The sequence below is a fragment of the Acinonyx jubatus genome, chromosome C2, assembly GCF_027475565.1.
Source record: "Acinonyx jubatus isolate Ajub_Pintada_27869175 chromosome C2, VMU_Ajub_asm_v1.0, whole genome shotgun sequence".
Taxonomy (NCBI): Eukaryota; Metazoa; Chordata; class Mammalia; order Carnivora; family Felidae; genus Acinonyx; species Acinonyx jubatus.
This window is the reverse complement of record NC_069384.1, coordinates 107,490,968-107,512,884: the sequence shown is the minus strand read 5'-3', so window position 1 is coordinate 107,512,884 and position 21,917 is coordinate 107,490,968. Positions and strand designations below refer to the sequence as shown.

Sequence of the window (21,917 nt, the reverse complement as noted above, 5' to 3'; positions counted from 1 at the left end):
AAAAAGGTATCCTACGCTAAATGGGAGAAGATGTTTGCAAATGATATATCCAAAAAGGAGTTAATAACCAAAATATAAAAACACCAATCCCCCAAAAATCCAATTAAAAATGGGCAAAGGACCTGAATAGACATTTTTCCAAAAAAAAAGATGTAAGATGGCCAACAAACACATAAAAAGATGCTCAACATCACTCGTCATCAGGAAAATGCACATCAAAACTACATAAGATATCATCTTAACATCTGTCAGAATGGCTAAAATCAAAAACACAAGAAATAACAAGTGTCAATATAGAGGTATATGCAGTTGGTGGGAATGTAAGCTGGTACAGCCACTGTGCACAACAGTATGAAGATTCAAAAAAATAAAAATAGAAATATCATATGATCTAATAATTCCACTACAGGCCTTCACCCCCCAAAACCCCAAAACACTAATTTGAAAACACACACACCCGTATGTTATTGTAGCATTATTTACAATAGCCAATATATGGAAGCAACCTAAGTGTCCACTGATAGACAGATGGAACAGGAAGATGTGGTATACACACACACACACACACACACACACGCACGCACGCACGCACACACACTAGAATATTACACAGACATAACAAAGGATGAGGTTGTGCCATTTGCAATAACATGGATGGACCTAAAGGATATTATGCTAAGTGAAATAAGACTGAGAAAGGCAAATTCCATACGATTTCACTCATATATGGAACCTAAGAAAAAAAAGCACAAATGAATAAACAAACAAAAAGCAGAATCAGGCCTATAAATACAGAGAACAAAGTGATGGTAGCTAGAGGGGAGGAGGGCGAGGGGTTGGGCAACATGGACGAAGGGTAGTGGGAGACGCATGCTTCCAGTTATGAATTGAGTAAGTCATGGGAATAAAAGGCACAATAAAAGGAACACAGTCAATGATATTGTAATAATGTTGTATGGTGACGTTGGTAGCTACACTTGTGGTGAGCATAGCATAATGTGTAAACTTGTCCAATCACCGTGTTGTACACCTGAAATTAATGTAACATTGTGTGTCAACTATACTAAAAAAAAAATAAACTTCAGTATGAAAACTTAAATAAATTCAATTTTCAAAAAAAGTCTATAAGCGTCTATGAGACCACAGTGTATCATTATGTGCTGACATTTATTCTAAAAATATATTATCAGCCCCCAGTTTGAAAACTACTATTGAGGATAAAATATCATAATGGAATTTTGTGATTTATAGCATCCTATGCCAAGCATTTTAAAATCATGTGTATAAAATTATATACTAGTCTTTACTTTCAGAAAGGAAAAAAAGTCAAGCATTCACTCCCCACAAGCCCTCAGATTTCTGTGCAGAGTATGTGAAACCCAAGCAGACTGATTACCAAAGACAGCCTGGGGAGCTGGTGGCCAAGGCAGAAAGGGAACAAGGACTAATTACTGATCTTACTCTTCTTCTGATTTTTTTTCTTCAGAGTAAGAAATTATTTCAAAATTAGCTTGTTGTGGTTTTTTTTCTACTTTTCTATCACATATCTTCTGAAGTAATAGGCAATATCTATTTTTCAGAGTACAAAAACCAATATTTAAATTGGCTAATACATCTATGTAGAGAAAAACAATTTATTTCTGGGCTTGTCTGACAATAGCACATGCTCCACAGAAAGGGTTATGACCTCCTGAAACTACATTCTTTCCCCATTAGTAAAACCTGATGCCAAAGGTACTATTGGAGATGAACCTTTGTGACTGGAGTGGGTTATCTTGCTATAATCTGTTTGCTCTTGCAACCACATAGGTTTTATCCCAGAGTGTTAGAGAGAAAAAGAACAACAAACTAGCAAGAGATTGTCTATGCAATCACATCAAGGGGTTCTAACAACGAATTTTTAAATTAGCAATCTGTTTGGGGCCCCGAGTGGCTCAGTTGGTTAAGTATCTGACTCTTGATTTTGGCTCGGGTCACGATCTCATGGTTCATGGGTTCGAGCCCTGCATCGGGCTCTGTACTGACAGTGCAAGCCTACTTAAGATTCGCTCTCTCTCTCTAAATAAATAAACTTAAAAAATAAGTAAATAAATTATTAATCTGTTTATAAAAAGCCTATTAGTGTTTAATGATGCTAAACATAAAGCAGTGCTTCTCAACAGGGGAGGGGGGAGACTGTACGGCACCCTTCCCAGACAGATAATTTGTCAACATCTGAAGACATTTTTGGTGGTCACAATATGAGGGAGGGAAGGAGTACTACTGACATTTAGTGTCTAGAAGCCAAGGATGCTGCTAACTATCTTACAATAAACAAGACAATTCCCCATGACAAGGAATTACATGGTCCAAAATGCCAATAGTGCCAAGGTTGAGAAATCCTGGTATAAGGAAGGCCTAAGAAAGGAAAGAAAAAGACTGAACTTTCAAAATGTGCTCAACAAGCATAGTAACTTTTAATGTGAAGTGCTTTTCTAAGTATTCCCAAACTTGAAGCACTGTCAAGTTATCAAAGGATCCTCCAAGGTAGCACATCTTTTCAACACCCAACTTCACATTTTGGAAAATAATGGCAAAATCACTTCATCAACTTCGCTAAATCTAGTAGCAATCAAGGTAGAAGAGACCCATCAGAATTCAGTACTTGGGATTCTTCCATATAGCAGATACCATAAACTAAACCTGCCATGCAGCAAGTGTCTCTCATTAAAACGGCATTTTTAACCTCATGGTTAATAAATAAGAAGACCAAATATTAAAAATTCTCAAGGCCACTAAATTCTATAAAATTGATTTTATGCAACTGTAATTTTCTTTTTATTCAAAAATCATTTCTTAGCTTTACGGTATATTGCAGGCATCTGCTAGGCAATAAAGAATGAATAAGACAGGGGCGCCTGGGTGGCTCAGTCAGTTGAGTGTCCGACTTTGGCTCAGGTCATGATCTCCTGGTTTGTGGGTTCGAACTCCGCGTCAGGCTCTGTGCTGACAGCTCAGAGCCTGGAGCCTGCTTCGGATTCTGTGTATCCTTCTCTCTCTGCCCCTCCCCAACTTGTGCTCTGTCTCTCTATGTCTTTCAAAAAATAAATAAATGTAAAAAAAATTTTTTTTAATAAAAATAACCATTAAAAAATCTTTAAAAGAATAAAAAAGAGGGGCGCCTGGGTGGCGCAGTCGGTTAAGCGTCCGACTTCAGCCGGGTCACGATCTCGCGGTCCGGGAGTTCGAGCCCCGCATCAGGCTCTGGGCTGATGGCTCGGAGCCTGGAGCCTGTTTCCGATTCTGTGTCTCCCTCTCTCTCTGCCTCTCCCCCGTTCATGCTGTCTCTCTCTGTCCCAAAAATAAATAAAAAACGTTGAAAAAAAATTAAAAAAAAAAAAGAATAAAAAAGAATGAATAAGACAGAGCCCCATATTTTCAATGAGGTCTTGGTCTTAAAGACTCAAAAGAAGGAAGGAAGCCAACAATTGTAAGAGGGTGCTATGTAAATATAACAGAAATATGCTCAGAATGCTAAGAGCAGGGAAAGGAGCATTTAAATCAGATAGTGTAACAGTAAGTTTGCCAGAGGGACAATGTTTAAGCAGTCTTGTAGAATGAATAAGAATTAGACACGTGGAGTAATGAGGAAGAGTGTGCCGGGCAGAGGGAACAGCATATGCAAGGTAGGGAGATGTGAAAGAACTGGGGTCACCAGATGATCTGAAAGACAAAGGAAGAACCCTCCATCTCTGTGGAGCATTGGTGGAAGAAGACCCTGGAAGAGAAAGAAGAGGCCAAACGTTAAAGGGCACATAAGACATGACTGTGTACTACAGGGAGCTTTTGAAGGACTTTAAGAATACAACATCATGCTTATAGTTTCAGAAAGGAAGACACTGCACCAGTGAGGACAATGGCCCAAAGAGAAATGAAGAGAAGGCAATGGAGTCAAAAGATAATTTAGAAAGTATAACTGACAAGAATTGGCTGAATTTAGAATGACTTAGTTTTTGGCTAAAGACACTGACTAAGTAAGTGCTACTCCTAACTAAAAGGAAATAAAGAGGGGCGCCTGGGTGGCGCAATTGGTTAAGTGTCCAACTTCGGCTCAGGTCATGATCTCACGGTTTATGGGTTCAAGCCATGCATTGGGCTCTGCGCTGACAGTTCAGATCCTGGAGCCTGCTTCATACTCTGTGTTTCCCTCTCTCTCTGCTCCTCTCCTGCTCTCTTTCTCTTTCTCTCTCTCTCAAAAATAAATAAACATTAAAAAAATTGGAAGGAAACAGAGCAAGAGAAGGTTCGGCAGAATGAAATGCTGACTTTGGCTTGAGATGTGAGCTCCATGGTGGTAGGAGTCATCTCTTTTGTTCAGGGTCATGCCTCTCTGCACCTGTTACAGTATGCCTGACTTAGAGTAGGCACCATTAAATATCTGAATAAATAATGACATTTGTTGATTCCGAGGTATGTATGGGACACTCAGATGAATTTTTACTAAGAATTTTGCTACACACCTCTAAAACACAGGTAAAAGTTCTGGACATATAATTAAACAACCCAAAAGGAGAACAATGGCAACAACTTAAGAAATAGTGACTAAAGGAATGAGGAAATGGAATAGAAGACCATAGGCCAAACAAACAAAACCAAGAGGGAAGCAATGACAGCATAGAGGAGAATGTTATAATAGAAGCCCCAAAAAAGCAAGTATTGAGGAGAAAAGAGTCACCATTATCCAATGCCAAGGAGGAGTCAAGTAACACAAGGATGCTAGACACTTCGGTATATATAGGACCATCCAGCAAGTCTGAAAACCTAGCTGTTACTACTTTACTGTATGTTAATATAATATCAACAAACTATTTATCATGTACAGTAACCTGTGTTTCCAAACTTTACGAACACTCTATAGAAATTTTGAGGTCAGTCTTTGCAAGAACATGCTTCAAGGAAGCAATGTCTTGAGAGAGAATGGAGTACATAATAAATGGAGCATGAGAAAATACAAACATGGAGCCCTTATTATTTGCTCACAATGTTTTGTTGGCAAGGAGGGAGAGAATGAGGGGAGTAGAAAGGGAGATGAAGACTCAAGGCAAGATTGTGTGGTGTTGTAGTCATGGTACATCAGCCAATGCTCTCTATGCTGGCTTAGCTCCCAACTGTCGCTATACTTACTCATTCTTCACAAAGGCATGCCTGTTGATGGTCTCCACAACATCTCTGAAGAGAATTTTTGAAGTGAGAGTATAACCGTGGTGTACTACTGGCTCTCCATCTGGGCCATCCCAACAGTCAACTGTCAAAAACAGAACTTCACATCAACAACACAAAGTTTCTGGTTTTGTCAATATTGCTGGTAATATCAGACAAACATTATTTTACTATTTGAGATTATGCCTATTATGATGATGACAAAGATGTCAAACGGAGAGATGGGTGTTCTGGCATATTTATCAGAATAAGGAATTAAAGATAATAAGTGATTTGTTTCTGAGTACTTACAGTTAACAAAGATGTCACATTCACAAGCAGCCCAGCATTTACCAAGAATGCTCATTAGAAATCGATCTAAATCCAATCAAGCGGCCCAACGGTAGTGATATTTCTTAACAGGTTGCTCCGCTAATTTCACTTCTTCCTCTTCAGTTTACTAAGGTCTTTTAAGAAGCTGCAGTGGCCCTCCCAAATCGATAACAGGGTTTTTCATTACTCCTCACTTAAACTCATTAGGTTTCTATTACATTTTCATTCTATTAATTCCACAATAGCTCTAAAATAACACTGACTTCCTAAGTTCAAATCCTCAGGCCCTGCCAAGATTTATATCAACATGGGCAAATGATTTAATCATATAAAGCCTTGCTTTCCTCACCTATAAAAGAAAATCATGGTAGCATTTGCATCATAAGTTTGAGTGATGACTAAGTATATGTAAAGCTGCTTATAATACTGCATGATACATAGTAATTATGATTGTTACTGATAATACTGTTATTGTTATATGTATAGACAGCTTCACAGGCTCCCAGCTAGAGAAAGACAACCACTTCCTCACCATCTACCCTTAGAGTTTGTCTTCTCTGTTTTACACTCTACCACCAGACTAGATTCTCAAAACAATGCTTTCACCACGTTGTTCCTTTGCTCAGAAGACTACTCAGTGCATAACACAGCATCCAACACATACACAGTAGGTACTCAGTAGACACAGGCTGAATTTATTAATATCCTATAGCTCCTCCTGCCTGCTTAACCCCAAGGTCCTTATCTCTTGTACTACAGACTAGCTAGCCATTCACTCAGTCTGTATCCACTTTCACCCTGGCACACAGCTGGACTACACTGCCCAGCCTTCCCTTGCAGCAGGGTGTGGCCATCGAATTGTGGGCAGAGATTATGTGCACCATTTCCAGGTCTGGTCTGTGAAAACTTTCCCTACAAAGCCATCTAGACTTTCTCAGCTTCTGCTATCACTGCAGAAGACATGTGCTGAAGATGGCATGGCCACAAGATGGAAAGAGCCTAGACCCCTAAATCATTGCTTGAAAGACTCACCTGTAAGGAACGCCTATTTTGGACTTTACATAAGCAAGAAATAAACTTCCTCTGTTTCAAGGAACAGAGATTTTAGATTTAATTCTTAAAGGAACCACCGTTGCCTTAATTAATATCGTAGCTTCTGTCTGACAAATCGATCTTATTTTCTCCTACCCCTGAACTCACAGACTTGTTCTTCCATTACACACGTTTCCTCACATAGGAAACCTCCATGATTTTGTGTCTTTCATTTAAGGTCAACCAAAATGCCCTCTTTCACTTTCCTTATCTAAATCCCAGTCAAGGCTAAGCTAGGACCCCCCAAAGAATCCTGCCAGCTCTATGACATTGCCCTTCCTTGTGGTAGTCTGGTAGCTCTGGTTGCCAGAGCCGAGAGAAATCAAAAATCTAGACACTACTCCTGTGAATTTTCCCAATTTTTAAATATCAGCAATTAATCTAGTTTTTAAATTACAATATGAGCCAAACATTCTCTGGCTAATGGAATGCCAGTTAAAATTCTGACTTTTAATTAGGGCCAGACATTTCATGACCACACCTGTTCTTTATTTTAGTACCTTCCTCATATGTGTGCTTTGTATACTATGTCAGGAGATGCTATGTTTATTTATTCTAATACTTTCAAATTGTTCACCATAACCATAATGTGATTCGATGGTAAATTTTATGTGTCAACTTTGCTAGACTATGGTGCCCACTTATTTGATCAAGTACCAGTCTAGATGTTGCTGTAAAGATACTTGTTAGATGCGATTAACATTTAAATCAATACATTTTGGGTAAAGTAGATTATGCTCCATGAGGTGGGTGGGCCCCATCAATTAGTTGAAGGTCTGAAGAGTAAAGACTCCCATTTCCTGAAAAAGGAATTCTTCTAAAGACTGTAATGTAAGTCTCCAAACTGCTGGCATGTTACACAGATTTCAGACTAGGAAATCCCCATGATCACGTAAGCGAATTTATTAAAATCATTCTTCCTCTCTCTCATATATAAGAGAGAGATCCCATTAGTTCTGTTCCCTAGTACAGTCACCTATATTACAATTAAACATTGGCTATAAATTATCCTTAGGGGAAAAAATGAAAAAGGTAAAAGGAGAAAAAAATTTTCAAGGTTAACACCATAGGAATATAAAAAACAAATTTTAAGAATAAAGATGCCATTAAGAAGATCAAAGGCTTGGAGATACTAGCATGAAGAACTGTATTATGCCTTTGGGCCTGCAAATGAGGTCAAATGTATCAAAGACATTTTCTAAGAAGAGAAGCTCCATCCATCTTTTGATATGTACTTGATATTCTTTAATTTGTCTTTGGATATGGGTGTGGAAAGAAGGCAGAGATGTTTCAAAGGTACGTAATTTGATTAATTTATACTCTGATTTAGCCCCCTTGTGGAGGAAAGGCGGCATAACGGTTCCTCATAAATGAACTAATACCCTTTCAAAAAGAATGAATGTAGACAAGGCAATGCTATGCCTTATTTGTCATGTACACATAAAAATAGCTCTTAAACCACATGGATCATGAAATAAGGTGCTCTTTTCCTATTATTTATAAACATAGGCAGAATATCCATAGTCAAGGACAGCTCTTCTAAAAATGTTCACACTTTAGATCTATTTCATCATCTATCCGATGAATAAGGATAACCACACTCCCAAATGGTACCAGCATCCTAACATGTGGCAATCATAGCCAAATTCAAATGACAGGGAAGTTTCCTGTAAGAACTAATGCTGTAATGGGAATGCTAGCAAGGTAGAGACCCTCTAACTAATTCCCATGCCCACAAAACTGCCAGTGGCCCATTTTTCAATCACATCACACATTAGAGCCCTCCAAAAGCACTTGGACAAAGAGGTGGTTAGTTCTGCAGCCTAGACGAGCAGCTAAGATGACAGCTTTTCATAATGGAACTTAAAAGTACTCCATCCTGATAGCACTTCCAGAGATAACAGGAAAGGTTGTAAACCAATTATAGCAGTGATGCAACATCAGTTCCATAATGAGAGTGACAATCCCCTGGACAGAACATCCATATTTATTAGGCAACTTGGGCTGAAAATCAAGGGAAGGTAAGGCCATGTAAAAAGTGTTCTCAAATTGATTTGCTGACAAGCCCACTTCACCAAAAAAGACTTATTAGTCTTCCCCAATACTCTCTATGTATCTTTACCAAAGACATTCCTACAGCTGTACTAATGGAGATGGAAAACACAACATTATAAAACTTGAAGCTTGAAAGTGGAGAGATTCTTCAGGTCACAATACCATGAAGAACCTGTCCAGAATCATTATTCTCTACCTTGAAGTGCTATCCTTGGCAAAAGCTGCTTCAGAAAAATGTCTGTGGTAACTGAGATTTTCAATCCATGACCTGCTACAGTCTATACATCAGGTTCTTTAAATCTTAGCTCCATCTATTTAGGAGTAAAAACAGCTTCATCTGGACCCAAGGTAGATGACATATCACTGGGTATATATACACTGATGTCTCCAGGTCCAAACTTCAGATGCAAACTAAGATCTCGAAAGCACAGCGCTGACAGAAGTTGTTAGGAAAGCACAAAAGATTGTGTCATCAAGTTCTAAGTCTTTGGGAACATCTAGTTAGACGGTAGTCCTAATCTTGAACCAAGCAAATTCCTTCTTCTCAAGCCAACGTCCCCTCAGTGCTTCACTTCAGTTTTTCTAGCTTTCCTTATGTGACGATGACTGTCATTTGATCCGTGTTAGGGCTGATCATGCCATTCAAACTTCCTCCTCCAAAAAGCACATAGACTTCCCAGGGAAAAGTGGAGCAGGGGAGTTAAATCAACTTGAGTTAAAAACTCAGGTTGCAAGCTTCCCAGCTATGGAAACTTGAGCCACTTAACCTACTCCAAGATGGGGTATCCTCTTAAGGAGATTATTCTATCCCCCTTAAGGTTGTAAGAATCAAATGAGAATGTATAGAAAGCACTCACTCAGGACCTAACTCACAAAAGGGGCTGAAATCATGGTAGTTCCTTCCTACAGTACATTCAAAGCCAAAGTGATAACCCTAATTTGGAACAGGAAATAGGTCAAGGACAAAGCTGATCAAGTCTCCCAAACAAAGATAAGTCTTGTCCTCAACAAAAACCTTCCAGAAATAGTAGTTTGACTTTCACTGTCCACTTACAGATTGTTTCAACAGAAATAACTTCAAGTAAACCAAATACAAGGGGAGGAATTTACTGACACGAACTGGTAAGGGAGATATGTGACAGATTGCGTGTCCTTTAAAATTACACCGTAACTGTATATATCCTCAGCTTGTGTGAATATCTGGAGCAGACAAGCTCCTACTAGAAAAGGAGAGCCAAGTAGCTTCTTTCTATTACTTTGGTGAATGGCAGTTAGGAAGAAAGAAGGGACGTACAAGGGAAGGCCCATATTCAATAACATCTGCACACAATTTCTAAACATCCTCATTTTAAAATCAAAAGACACTAAAAAAGGCTAAGACTAAAAATCATTTGTACCTTGCTATAAATTGTCTTAATCAGATAACTTTCCTTCTTAATAGGCAAAACTAAGCTGGAGGATTAGATGTTCTAATTCAGTATAAGGAGGTGATCATGGGAACATGGTTGGGCTTGGGTAGGACACTGATTTTTGACTAAAAAAAGCAAAAAAGAGAAGACCAGGTACCTGGAGGACCTGAAAAGCAAAATAAATACCATACGGGTCACAGCACTTAATAAAATTGCAAAACTGTCTGGAGTTAACTATCATTTCATGGAGTCACTACAAGTCATTTTCCATACTTGGCCTCCAAGGAAATGTCACCTCTTAAAATGATAGGCAACCATCACTGTGAATCCAAAGAGGCTTTTTGCCCAGGGAATCTCTGTGCATGTCAGACATGTAAAACTTCCTGAGTACTGAATGAACAAAGGGTTGAATAATGGCTGAGAGCAGAATGTCATCTCGAGATCTTCTAAAAGGTTTTTCTTTATGTTAATATTTTATAAGTATCTTCATTAGTTGCTTAAGCTACTCAATTGTCAGTCACTCATTGTCAGTAAGTGCTCTCTGCATTGACTGCAAAAATGACATCTCTTAAAGCATAAATTTCCAGAACACTAAATTTGTAGTGGTTCTAACTGCTCTGTATGTAGACAGTTCTTAATGCCTGTCCAGTTTTAAAATGTTAATTGACCCTGATAACATGCCAGAAACTATATGACAAAGGCCCATCTAGTTACTAGTCTTATCACCCTACTGCTTTATTCATTTCCCCTACACTGTTTCACCAGCCCAGGATGTGCTGTTATCTACTGCTAACTCCCAGCACATCCCCACCAAAAAGTGATTCCCCTTTGTTCCATGGAATCTCCATTCCATCACAAACTCCCTTCTATCATCCGACTCTTTTTGGAATTCTCTTTCAACCTCCTCATCTTAACAATCAGCTTACCTTGGAGGACACTACTTTTCTCCACAGATGTCTTTTAGTATAAATCACAGACCAAGAGTCATTCTCTAGGGCTTTTTTTTAATTTTTATGTCTAATTTGTTTATATTTTTTTAAATATGATATTTATTGTCAAATATGAGCACCCAGTGCTCATCCCAACAGGTGCCCTCCTCAATACCCATCCGCCATCAACCCTCAGTTTGTTCTCAGTTTTTAAGTCTCTTATGTTTTGGCTCCCTCCCTCTCTAACCTCTTTTTTTTTTTTTCTTCCCCTCCCCCATGGTCTTCTGTTAAGTTTCTCAGGATCCACGTAAGAGTGAAAACATATGGTATCTGTCTTTCTCTGTATGACTTATTTCACTTAGCATAACACTCCAGTTCCATCCACGTTGCTACAAAAGGCCATATTTCATTCTTTCTCATTACCACATAGTATTCCATTGTATATGTAAACCACAATTTCTTTATCCATTCATCAGTTGATGGACATTTAGGCTCTTTCCATAATTTGGATATTGTTGAAAGTGCTGCCATAAACATTGGGTACAAGTGCCCCTAAGCATCAGCAGTCCTGTATCCCTTGGGTAAATTCCTAACAGTGCTATTGCTGGATCACAGGGTAGATCTATTTTTAATTTTTCTCTAGGCCTTATTGCTATTTTTAAACACTTTTTCTCCTACATCCATTAAGAAAAAAAAAATCTCCTTACTTTTGAACCTCACTTTATCCAACTCTACCTTTCTGTAATCTTCCAAGTGTCTTTTCCTATAGTATTTTTTTTTTGCATTTAAATATCTGGCTTAGTTTTTAATCTCCAACTGTTAATCTTTAATATTTTAACATTTAATCTACCTGTCAACATCCTTTGTGAGGTAAAAGTACAGGTGGGCAACTTACTCCATCTTTTTACCTTTGACCTCTCCAATGCTAACAATCCCATCCCCACTCTACTTCATTCATGCCCACCCATGACACACCCTGGATACAGTCGTCACCTGTAACTACGTCCAAAAGCCCGCGCTCTGTGATAACAACTCTCTGCTCTTCTTTTGTGTGTGTGTGATGACAACTTTCCCCATATTTCTATTTCTTGGAGTTTTCTAGTTTCCTTACCTCATTAATGGCCCCTTATTCATTTATTTTCCTTTCTTAGACTCACCGGCCTACTGACTACTTACTTAAGAGTGCTCACCAACACCTTGAAGATATTTTATATGACCTAGAAATCTAGAGGCATGGATCAATTTTATAATCTATCTTCACTGCTCCTATATCTAATCTGATGGGAGTGAGGTGGGAGGAATCTAAACATGCAGATCTTGTATAACAAACAGACTGTTTTAAGACTGTTTTTGAAACTAGCTAGGAACTTTCCCAGTTTATCTTGTCAACTCCTCTCCCGTTGTTTGTTGATCTTCTTAAGCCTCCAAGCTAACTTCCACTCACTTTACACTTAGTAGATGATGCTCTCATCCCAGAGAAAAGACAGGCTATCAGACATGAAACCTTTCAAAATCTGGTCCCCTTATCCCATCTAAAAACAAAACTTGTGTCCTCATTTTCTCTTCTTCCAAGTGTCAAAATCTCCCGAACTTGTATCATCCAGTTTTCTTCTACTGCAGAAAAATGCCAAGTGACTAACCCATAGCAGATTAGCTACCCCCAACTTCTCACTAACATGTCACCAAAACGATCTATCAAAAGACACCAGAGGCACCTGGGTGGCTCAGCTGGTTGAGCATCCAACATCAGCTCAGGACATGATCTCACAGTTTGTGAGTTCTAGCCCCATATCAGGCTTGCTGCTATCAGCCCAGAGCCCGCTTCAGATATTCTGTTCCCTTCTCTCTCTGTCCCTCCCCTAATCCTGCTCCTACCCTCACTCTCAAAAATAAATAAAACATTAAAAAAAAATTTTTTTTAAGACACCAATAACATCCTAGCTGTTAAATGCAACCAGATTGGATAATTAATTTTTACCTTATTTTACTTTTCTGTTGCACGGGAAATTTATGACCATTTCATCCCTTAGGACCCAGTGACCATTCTAAGTTAATCCCCATTGGTTACCCTTGCTCTTCCTACATCTAAATGCTGGATCACTTCCCTACTCAGGCCTCATTCACTTGTCCACTCGTCTCTGTAAGTGATCTTGTACACTTTCATGATCTTAAATATCACATACAAAACTCAGAATTATGGAGTGCCTGGGTGGCTCAGTCAGTTGAGCGTCCAACTCTAGATTTCAGCTCGGATCATGATACCAGCATTGTGGGATCGAGGCCCATATCAGGCTCCACACCGAGCATGGAGCCTGCTTAAGATTCATTCTCCCTCTCTCTCCCTCTGACCCTCTCCCCAATTCGTGGTCTCGTTCTATAAATAAATAAATACATAAATACATACATACATACATACAGAAATACAGAAATACAAAAGTAAAACACAGAATTAAATTATCTTTATCTTGCCTGGATCTTTCCATTGAGTTCAGATATTATTATCCAACCGACTGATAAAAATGTCCATGTAAATGTTACAAAGTCACTATAAACTCAACTGCTGGAAAACTGAACTCGTTAACGCTCTTCCCCCCAGATTTCCCACATAATGTGAGGGCACCATTCATTTACTACAGCTCTCACCCTCATTCCTTACAACCTTTACTTCTTGCATTGGGTCCTGCTGGGTTTACTTCTTTAATATCTATGCAATTGTCTCTCCAACTCACTCAGTCCAGTGAACCGTTCCTTGGTATCACTGTAATAGCCTTCCTACCATTCTTTGCTCTATCTAGCTTCACTCTTCTTCCCTGCCACAAACACATATTCTAAAAAACTTGTCCTCCCACACAGTGACCCAAATGATCTTTCTAAACTGCAAGTCTGATCATATCACCATATGTATGAAAACCTTTCAATGAACCCGTTACCAAAAGCTAGAGCTGAAATTTCTCACTACAGCACTCAAATCCTTTACCTCTTTATGACTGACCCAAGTTTATTTTCCCAGCCTACCTATTTCTCATCGCATTTTATTTCACATCTTACTCTTTGTACCAACACTTCTCAATATGTATATGATTTGCCTGGAGGAATTCTCATGTTGTACTACTGTTTTTAATGGCCACCCAGGCTATAAGATTGTCAGCTCCTTGAAGGCAGAAACCATGTCCTATATCTGTGTCCTCACAATCAAGACCCCACAAGAAATTTAATAAATGTTGCTGACTGATGAAGTGTCTCAAAAAAAAAAAAAAAGTTATCCTGAACTATCTTTGTCATTGTTTAAATTAAAAAAAATCTTTCTAGGAAAACTTTCATTTTCATCACAATTTTGTAGCAACTGAAGGTGTGCTTCCTAACTTCTAGTACATCCCTCTCTGTCTCCTCCTGATTGGATAATAAGGAGGATCCAGAGAGCATCATGAGTAAAGAATGACTCTACAATAAGCAGAAAAATGGTTCTGATTAGTGTGAGTACATATTTTAAGTCTCCATCAACACACAGCAGAGCTCAGACAAAGCACAAACCTTCCACACAGCGACAGCCCTCTTGTAGCACCCGTGCATACATGTCCACTTTGGACTGGGAAAGGAGCTGGTCCCCCGTCAGGTATGTGTTGTGAGAGGAAGCGATGTAGTAGTTGCACAGAGGCTGATCCATGTCCTGGTACACTTCATGGTGCAATGGATTAAATATGTCACAAGCAGGACTACGCATGAAGTTCGTGAACCCTTTGGAAGAAAGAGAGAGTAAAGTACTTTAGCTTTCAAAGTGTACTTAACTGACTCCATCAGGGACAACAGAGATCAAAGTATGTTCATAGCAGGGCAGCTGGGTGGCTCAGTTGGTTAAGCATCCAACTTTGGCTCAGGTCATGATCTCATGGTTCATGAGTTCGGACCCCACGTCAGGCTCTGTGCTCAGAGCCTAGAGCCTGCTTCAGATTCTGTGTCTCCCTCTGTCTTTGCCCCTTCCCCACTCATGCTCTATTTCTCTCTCAAAAAATAAACATTAAAAAATCAGTTCAGGCTCTGTGCTGACAGCTCAGAGCCTAGAGCCTGCTTTGGATTCTGGGTCTCTCTCTCTCTCTCTCTCTCTCTCTCTCTCTCCCTCTCCCTCTCCCTCTCCCCACTTCACACTCTGTCTCTCTCTTTCTCTGTCAAAAATCAATAAACATTAAAAAAAATTTTTTTTAATTAAAGTATGTTTTAATGATTATCTTACTTACTTACACTCAGGACAGGTACTATAAGGAATACTAAGGCAATGAGAGATTTGTTTCAGGTCAAATAGTGTTAAAAACTGAAACATGACTGGGGAATAGCAATGTGAACATAACCTACAGAAAAATAAGTAGGCTTTTCAAGAATTTTGATTGAGTATGAGAGAGGGCTTACTCCAAAGCCATTCAATAGCTACTGAACTCAAGCTAGGATTATGCAGCATGATCTAATGGGTTACTGATGCAGTGTTAAAGCAATTTTTACACAAAGTGATACACTGTGCAACCATCAATTTGATAAGTTATTCATTTAAAAAACAGTACTGTTAGTGCCATGGGTGAAGTAATAGGTCAAAAGTTAGGCACAGCCTAAATTGAGAGTGTGGTTATTTGACTTTGAAATTGGTTTGGGAAGATGCTGCTAATAGCTAGCACATTTGTAACTTTAAAATAATGTTTAAAGGTTATGCAGAAATACAGACAACAAAGTGATGGTTGCCAGAGGGGAGGGGGATGAGGGATTGGACAAAATGGGTGAAGGGGAGAGGGAGGTCCAGGCTTCCAGTTATGGAATTAACAAGTCATAGGAATAAAAGTGCAGCTTAAGGATTAGAGTCAATGATATTGTAATAGCGACGTAATAAGACAGACAGTAGCTACACATAGCATAAGCTATACATTTGTAAAATCACTAAGATATACCCCCAGAACTAGTGTAGCACTGTGTATCAGCTATACTCAAACAAACAATTTTGTAGAAAACCCGATCAGTTTTTCTACAGTTTTTCAAAACATAATACCTAGGTAGAAGAGGCATTCGTTAATACATGAATAAATACTTGAATGACCACAAGTACTTAAGTGGAATGACATTCCAATTTATCAGGTTAAATTGCTTCAAGTCTTCAAGAAACTGTATCTGTATCTGTAAATATCCTCTGAGACTCTGGAGAATTTCTTCATGCCTATCTTTATGACAATAATGTAGAAATCATGTTTAATTCCATTTTGGGGGGCCCACCAAGCAAAACATTCATTTCTTGGTAAAGAAAAGGCCCAAATTAGTTTATCTTCTCTAGGTGTTTTAAAATGGTTCTTAATATATATAAGTTTTAAATTATTCCTTTCTTTTAATTACCCTCCACCGCAGGAAGTAAACATGTGGTACCAAACCTCCTTGTCCACACTGAGCCTGAAACCAGTGTGTGGGGGGGGGGGGGAGGGGGGGGGAGGGCAGGAGTCAAAAACAGTTAGATAAACCATGGCTTTGGATGGTCTTGAGGGCAATGGGGGGCCTTGGCGGTCCTTCATTAGATTATTGGTTCTGCCTGAAATTTGTTCTTCTCTTGGGTAGCAGCCTGAAATTTATTTCCCCACGTATTTTAAGTATATATAACTTACACATACATGTAGCTATATTCACATTTATGTGCAAGATCCTTGAAGCTACATTCTAAGTATATAACTCTGGGCAAATTACTTAATTTCTTTGAGAGCTTCACTTTCCTCAACTATATAATGAAGTAGTTGTATTAACAAAATTTGTGGCTCCAACAATATCTCCACTGCTACCAACTAGGTAAAAACAAGTTCATTGCCAAGATTTTTAAAGAAACCTGTACTTTCAAAGTCACTAATGTCATAGATTAGTTATTTGAAGACCAAATTTCCTTTTTTGAAATCACCAGGTTGAATCTCTCTCCAAAATTTGCCATTTGAGAGAAGTCCAAATATTTCTTGGCATCTATCACCCACATGGTGGCATCAGGTTGACTTGCTTAGAGTAGAACATGCATATGATCATTGCCAAAGTAAGAGAAATAGCAATATCATGGCATCTGTTTTATAGGAAAATATGTTGTTTTGTGAGTTTTATTTGAATCACCTGTAATCCATGAATATCTCCTGACTTCTTTTACTAAAAATTTTGCTAGAATTTAACTTAGCAAACTGAACTGAAAAATGAGAAATTAAGAAATTAGTTATTTTACCTTCTATGCCAAGAACATTTTTCGTCTTATTTTCTTCTGAAACTTCAAATTTCCTTATGATGTCAAGACAATAGTCTGTTGTCACATTGTTCATCTAAACAAAACAAAACATTAGTAGAGTACCTGCAATTCCATGAGATGTTTTCTTTTATGCTAAAAAGGCACATTGCTTAAGCATTCATGATATAGTGCAAAGTGATTTAATGAGCATTATTTGAGATTACTAGTGTCATAGCAACTTTATCTTTAGAAAATGATCTGAATCTTACCATGTTACCCTTCAGATTTAATCAGTGAAAACATCCCTTCAAGTAATAGACAAATGTATTCCATGAAGCAAAATTAATAAAATTAAATCAATAATCAGTGCAAATCCACTGTTAAAATCTACTTACTATAAGCTAGTAGCTATTTGCAAATTAATGTTTTCTACACAAACACTACAGTTTGCTAATCATAAATACATACAGAAAGAAAATGATCCCCTGAGAAAACAGGATGTTCTAGGTAAATCCACTCATGGGCGTACATATCTACAGATCTTTCCACTGAATCACAAGAGCAATCTGCCATGGTGATTCAAGATCACAAAGGTTGGCAAGAGAAAATAAAACCAAAAACCTAGATGAAGCAGCTAGCATAACAAAGTACTCTGGAGTTAGATGGCTTTTGTCCCAATTAGCCATCTCATATTATTTACAGCGGGATCTTGAACTAGTCACTTACCTTCTCTGTGGCTACCTTATAAGGTAGTTGTGAAAATGAAATGCATTACTATTAACGTGTGACATCAAAGAAGCAGTGCATGCTATTATTATTGAGGCATTCTCAAGGTTGCTGCATGAACACACATACTTAGTGTCACTGGGCAAAGTACACTCTTCAGGAATAATTAATTAAATAGCAACATGAAGGGTGTGATATTTTGATCAAAATTCCATTGAGTCCCACAGTCTAACAGTGACATTTAAAAATACTAATGAACAGTGATAGAGAAAACTAATCTTATGAGCCACTTCTCAATATTTCTCAAATATTCTATTATCTCTTAGGTTTGATGCTTATGTTTTAGTGAAATCTCATTTGTCTAAACAGTTTAAAAAATTTTTTTAATATTTATTCATTTTTTTGAGAGACAGAGAGCACAAGCAGGGGAGGGGAAGAGAGAAGGGGAAACACAGAATCCAAAGCAGGCTCCAGGCTCTGAGCTGTCAGCACAGAGCCCGACGCGGGGCTTGAACTCATGAAACGAGAGATCATGACCTGGGGTGAAGTTGGACGCCTAACCGACTGAGCCACCCAGGCGCCCCTGTCTAAACAGTTTAAACAGCACTTAAACCTTCTGCAGGGGAACAAAAGCTTTGTTTTGCAGGGTTTTTTTGGTTTTTTTGTTTGTTTGTTTGTTTGTTTTTGCTGGCTTGAAATAGCATAGAATGCTTCCCCTCCCCCCCCCCCAAACTAGCTGCACAATGGCTGATGCATCCATTGAGCAAATTTTACAATCCTTCCTACATTCAGAGGCTTATATTAACAGACAACACCAGAAAATACCACAAAATAAATGAAATCATGATACCTGTAAAAACTCTATTGACCTGGTCAGGCTTTAAGCAGCTCATTAATTTGTCTGCTATATACTATCACATGCAATCTGAAAAATAAGTAATTTCTCACAAAATTTTATAAAATTGGGGTGCCTGGTTATTTCAGTTGGTTAAGCGTCTGACTTCAGCTCAAGTCATGATCTCACAGTTTGTGGGTTGGAGCCCCGTGCCAGACTCTGTGCTGACAGCCCGGAGCCTGGAGCCTGCTTCAGATTCTGTGTCTCCCTCTCTCTCTGTCCCTCCCCTACTTACTTGTTCTCTCTCTTTCTCTCAAAAATAAATAAGTAAACATTTTAAAAAATTGATAAAAAAAAATAAAATAAAATTCACGTGCCATGGGAAGCCTGAGTTTACACTGCAATTATTTGGTTTATGAGGCTGTTTGTTCAGAGATGTAGGGGCCTTGTCCTAGACTGAGGTCTACCAGGAGCCCATGTTTGATGTAACAAACATCAAAAATATCATCCTGGGATAAAACTAATTGCAGTTGAGCAGAGAACATGTTATTGGTTCAAGATACAAAGCAGAACATGTTAGCAAAAAGCATCCTATTCGAGAAGTATTCAGTAAATTGATGAAAATATCAGTAGGCATTCTAGGAAGCTCACAATTTTCTGGGCATTATATAACAATAAATGGGAAATAATCCACTTCCTATCAAAATTCAAGTATTAAGGATTAACTCAGTGAAATACAGTAAAACCCCATAATAATGAGAAATGAAATGTACATGTCAATCAGTTTCCCTCCTTCCCCCAACTCCTGGTCTAATTTAAATAACTCCCAATAGCAAAATCCGGCATTTCACAAAACTGAATTTTTCGGACCTTACTTAAGAAGCCATTGTGAAATTCTACTGTATGAAAGAAGGTTCGACATAGGTTAATGCTCTTTACTGTTTCTTTCCCCTTTGTTTTTCTCCCTATACCACATAGCTAATAAGGTGAAACGGAAAAGAACTTCTCCCTACTCTACTCCTATTTCTCATGAAGCTTATTTGAAAGTTCTGTTTGCTATCAGTATCTGAGCCACTTGCTGTTTCCAACATGAAGGACTCTTCTTACTATACCAGGCAAGTGGTGTAAGACTGCTTTAAAAATCCTGGATTTAATAATGACTCTTTACATTTAAATAATGTAGTCAATGCTGTGCAGTTTATAAAGAGCTTTTACACATAAAATCTTAAGTAGTTCTTACAACAGTCTCATAAACTTGGTGTTTTTATTCCCATTTTAAAATATGCAAATCTATGCTAGAAAAGGTTCACTATCTCAAAGTCACAAAACTAACAGGAGGCAAAATCAAGGTTCAAATTTCATTCTTCTGACTTCAAATCCAAAGCCTTTACTTTTACATTATACCTATTGTCTGGGTGTTTTTCTTCATCTCTACTGAAAAATCGAAACGCTTACTTTCAAAACGGTTTGTTTTTTTCAATATAGCTGAAACTCCTGAATCTTCTTATTTTTTGAGATGCTTTAAACTGTCAAGTCAGTTACTATAATTTGACTTCCTTGATTATTCCAGGTTGGACTCCATTCTCTTGTCCTAGTTTGCTATAATACTTTAATCTCATCCAAAAAAGACTAACTGGCCCTCATATTAAAGGTCAATCCACTTCAGGTGGACTAGTTGTAGAAACCAAAGTCATAGATCCCTATATAACAGTAGTATTCTGATACTAACATTTTATCCTCAGACTTCTTATAAGTTATCTGGCAAAGCTCTGACAGTGAGTATGAATTTCAAAACAAAGCCAGAAGTAAATAATTATATTTCTTATAGCTATGATTCCCAAAGCACACCAAATCCAAAATCATAGTATAATTTGCACAGAATTTTAATATTGCTAAACTCTTTTCATTTTTATCAAAGTAATATATATTCATAATTAAGTAAATCAAAACCAAGAAGCTTATGATTGAAAGCAGAATTTCCCCTCCTATATGGATAATTGCTCTCCAAAAAAAATAATGTCAACATTTCTAGATATTTCTGTTGGAAGGAGTCTTTATATTCCAAATTGTTATGTTAATGATGCTATTTTCTATTTTTATACACCTTAAGCATTATCTATGGATGTTTTTATTGTGTTGGATAAAAAATTTAGCTTGTTTGAGCCAGCAAAACTAACTTTTTCCCTCTACCCCTCCACCTAGGATAGTTATATCTTAATTTTTTAATTTAATTGCTATTCAGTGTTGAATTATTCTGATTATCCAAGTGTTGGACATTGAGTCTATTGAATAATGACTGTGTTTCTTGAACATTTTTTGTTTTCAGTTTGTTAATTGCTGCTATTTCTACCCATTTGGTTAATTTTTAGTGTCCTCTCATAAATTCTTCCTCATGATGCTAATGGTGTCTCGATTACCAAGACAACAAACAATCCATGAATTCCAATTTTTTATCTCCTATAAGGGTCGTCCTTCTTCCAGGTTGGTGGGATTCAGCACTTTATTCAGGTTTTGTTCTGACTTCATTCTGTCATTCTCATCAGAGAGTACTCAGAAAGTAAATTATTTATTTCTTGCTTGTATTTCTGTGTTCTTCCATGTGTGTTTTACTCTGCACGCACGTTCAGTTGACAGATTCACCAGGTAGAAAATTCTAAGTCAGAAATCATTGCTCCCATGTTTTTGGTTTCCAGAGGTGCTGTTGAGAAGTCTGATGCCATAGTGAATCTACTCCTTTTACAGGACCTGCCTTTGCTCATTAATTGGACCAGCGCTTTTTTCCCTCTCTCTTTCTGCAAACTTTTAGGGTTTTACTCTACCCTTGGCTTTGTGAAATTTCATTATCATTGGTCTCTTTTTACATCCAGTGTGCTTGGCACTGAGTGGCCCTGCTAGTCTAGAGAGTTCTACCTTTCCATGCTAGTCATTTTTTGTATTATTTATTTTATAATCTCCCTTCTATTTGTTCTTATCTTTTTTCTGTACCTCTGATTATTCAGAGTGGGCTTTCTGAATCAATCCACTAATTTCCTTATCTTTTCTTTCTACTTTTCATTTCTTTGTGTTTGTTCTATTTTATGGGCAATGTTCTCTTTATCTTCTAAGCCACTTATTGAGTTTATTTCTCTGCTCTTTTTTTCCTC

The 21,917-nt window shown here is 37.9% G+C and overlaps 1 protein-coding gene across 8 annotated transcripts in view; it reads right to left on the bottom strand.

Moving 5' to 3' along the window:
• The window catches only part of PLCH1 (phospholipase C eta 1), a 217,384-nt gene that overhangs the window by 43,995 nt on the left and 151,472 nt on the right, over window positions 1–21,917 (bottom strand). For all 8 annotated transcript variants that reach the window (XM_027061565.2, XM_027061561.2, XM_027061568.2 and 5 more), the window contains 3 exons: window positions 17,214–17,307; window positions 14,528–14,731; window positions 5,164–5,284 (listed from right to left, as the gene is read on the bottom strand). In XM_027061565.2, coding sequence (XP_026917366.2) covers window positions 5,164–5,284; window positions 14,528–14,731; window positions 17,214–17,307 — 419 coding nt within the window. The remainder of the gene's footprint in view (window positions 1–5,163; window positions 5,285–14,527; window positions 14,732–17,213; window positions 17,308–21,917) is intronic.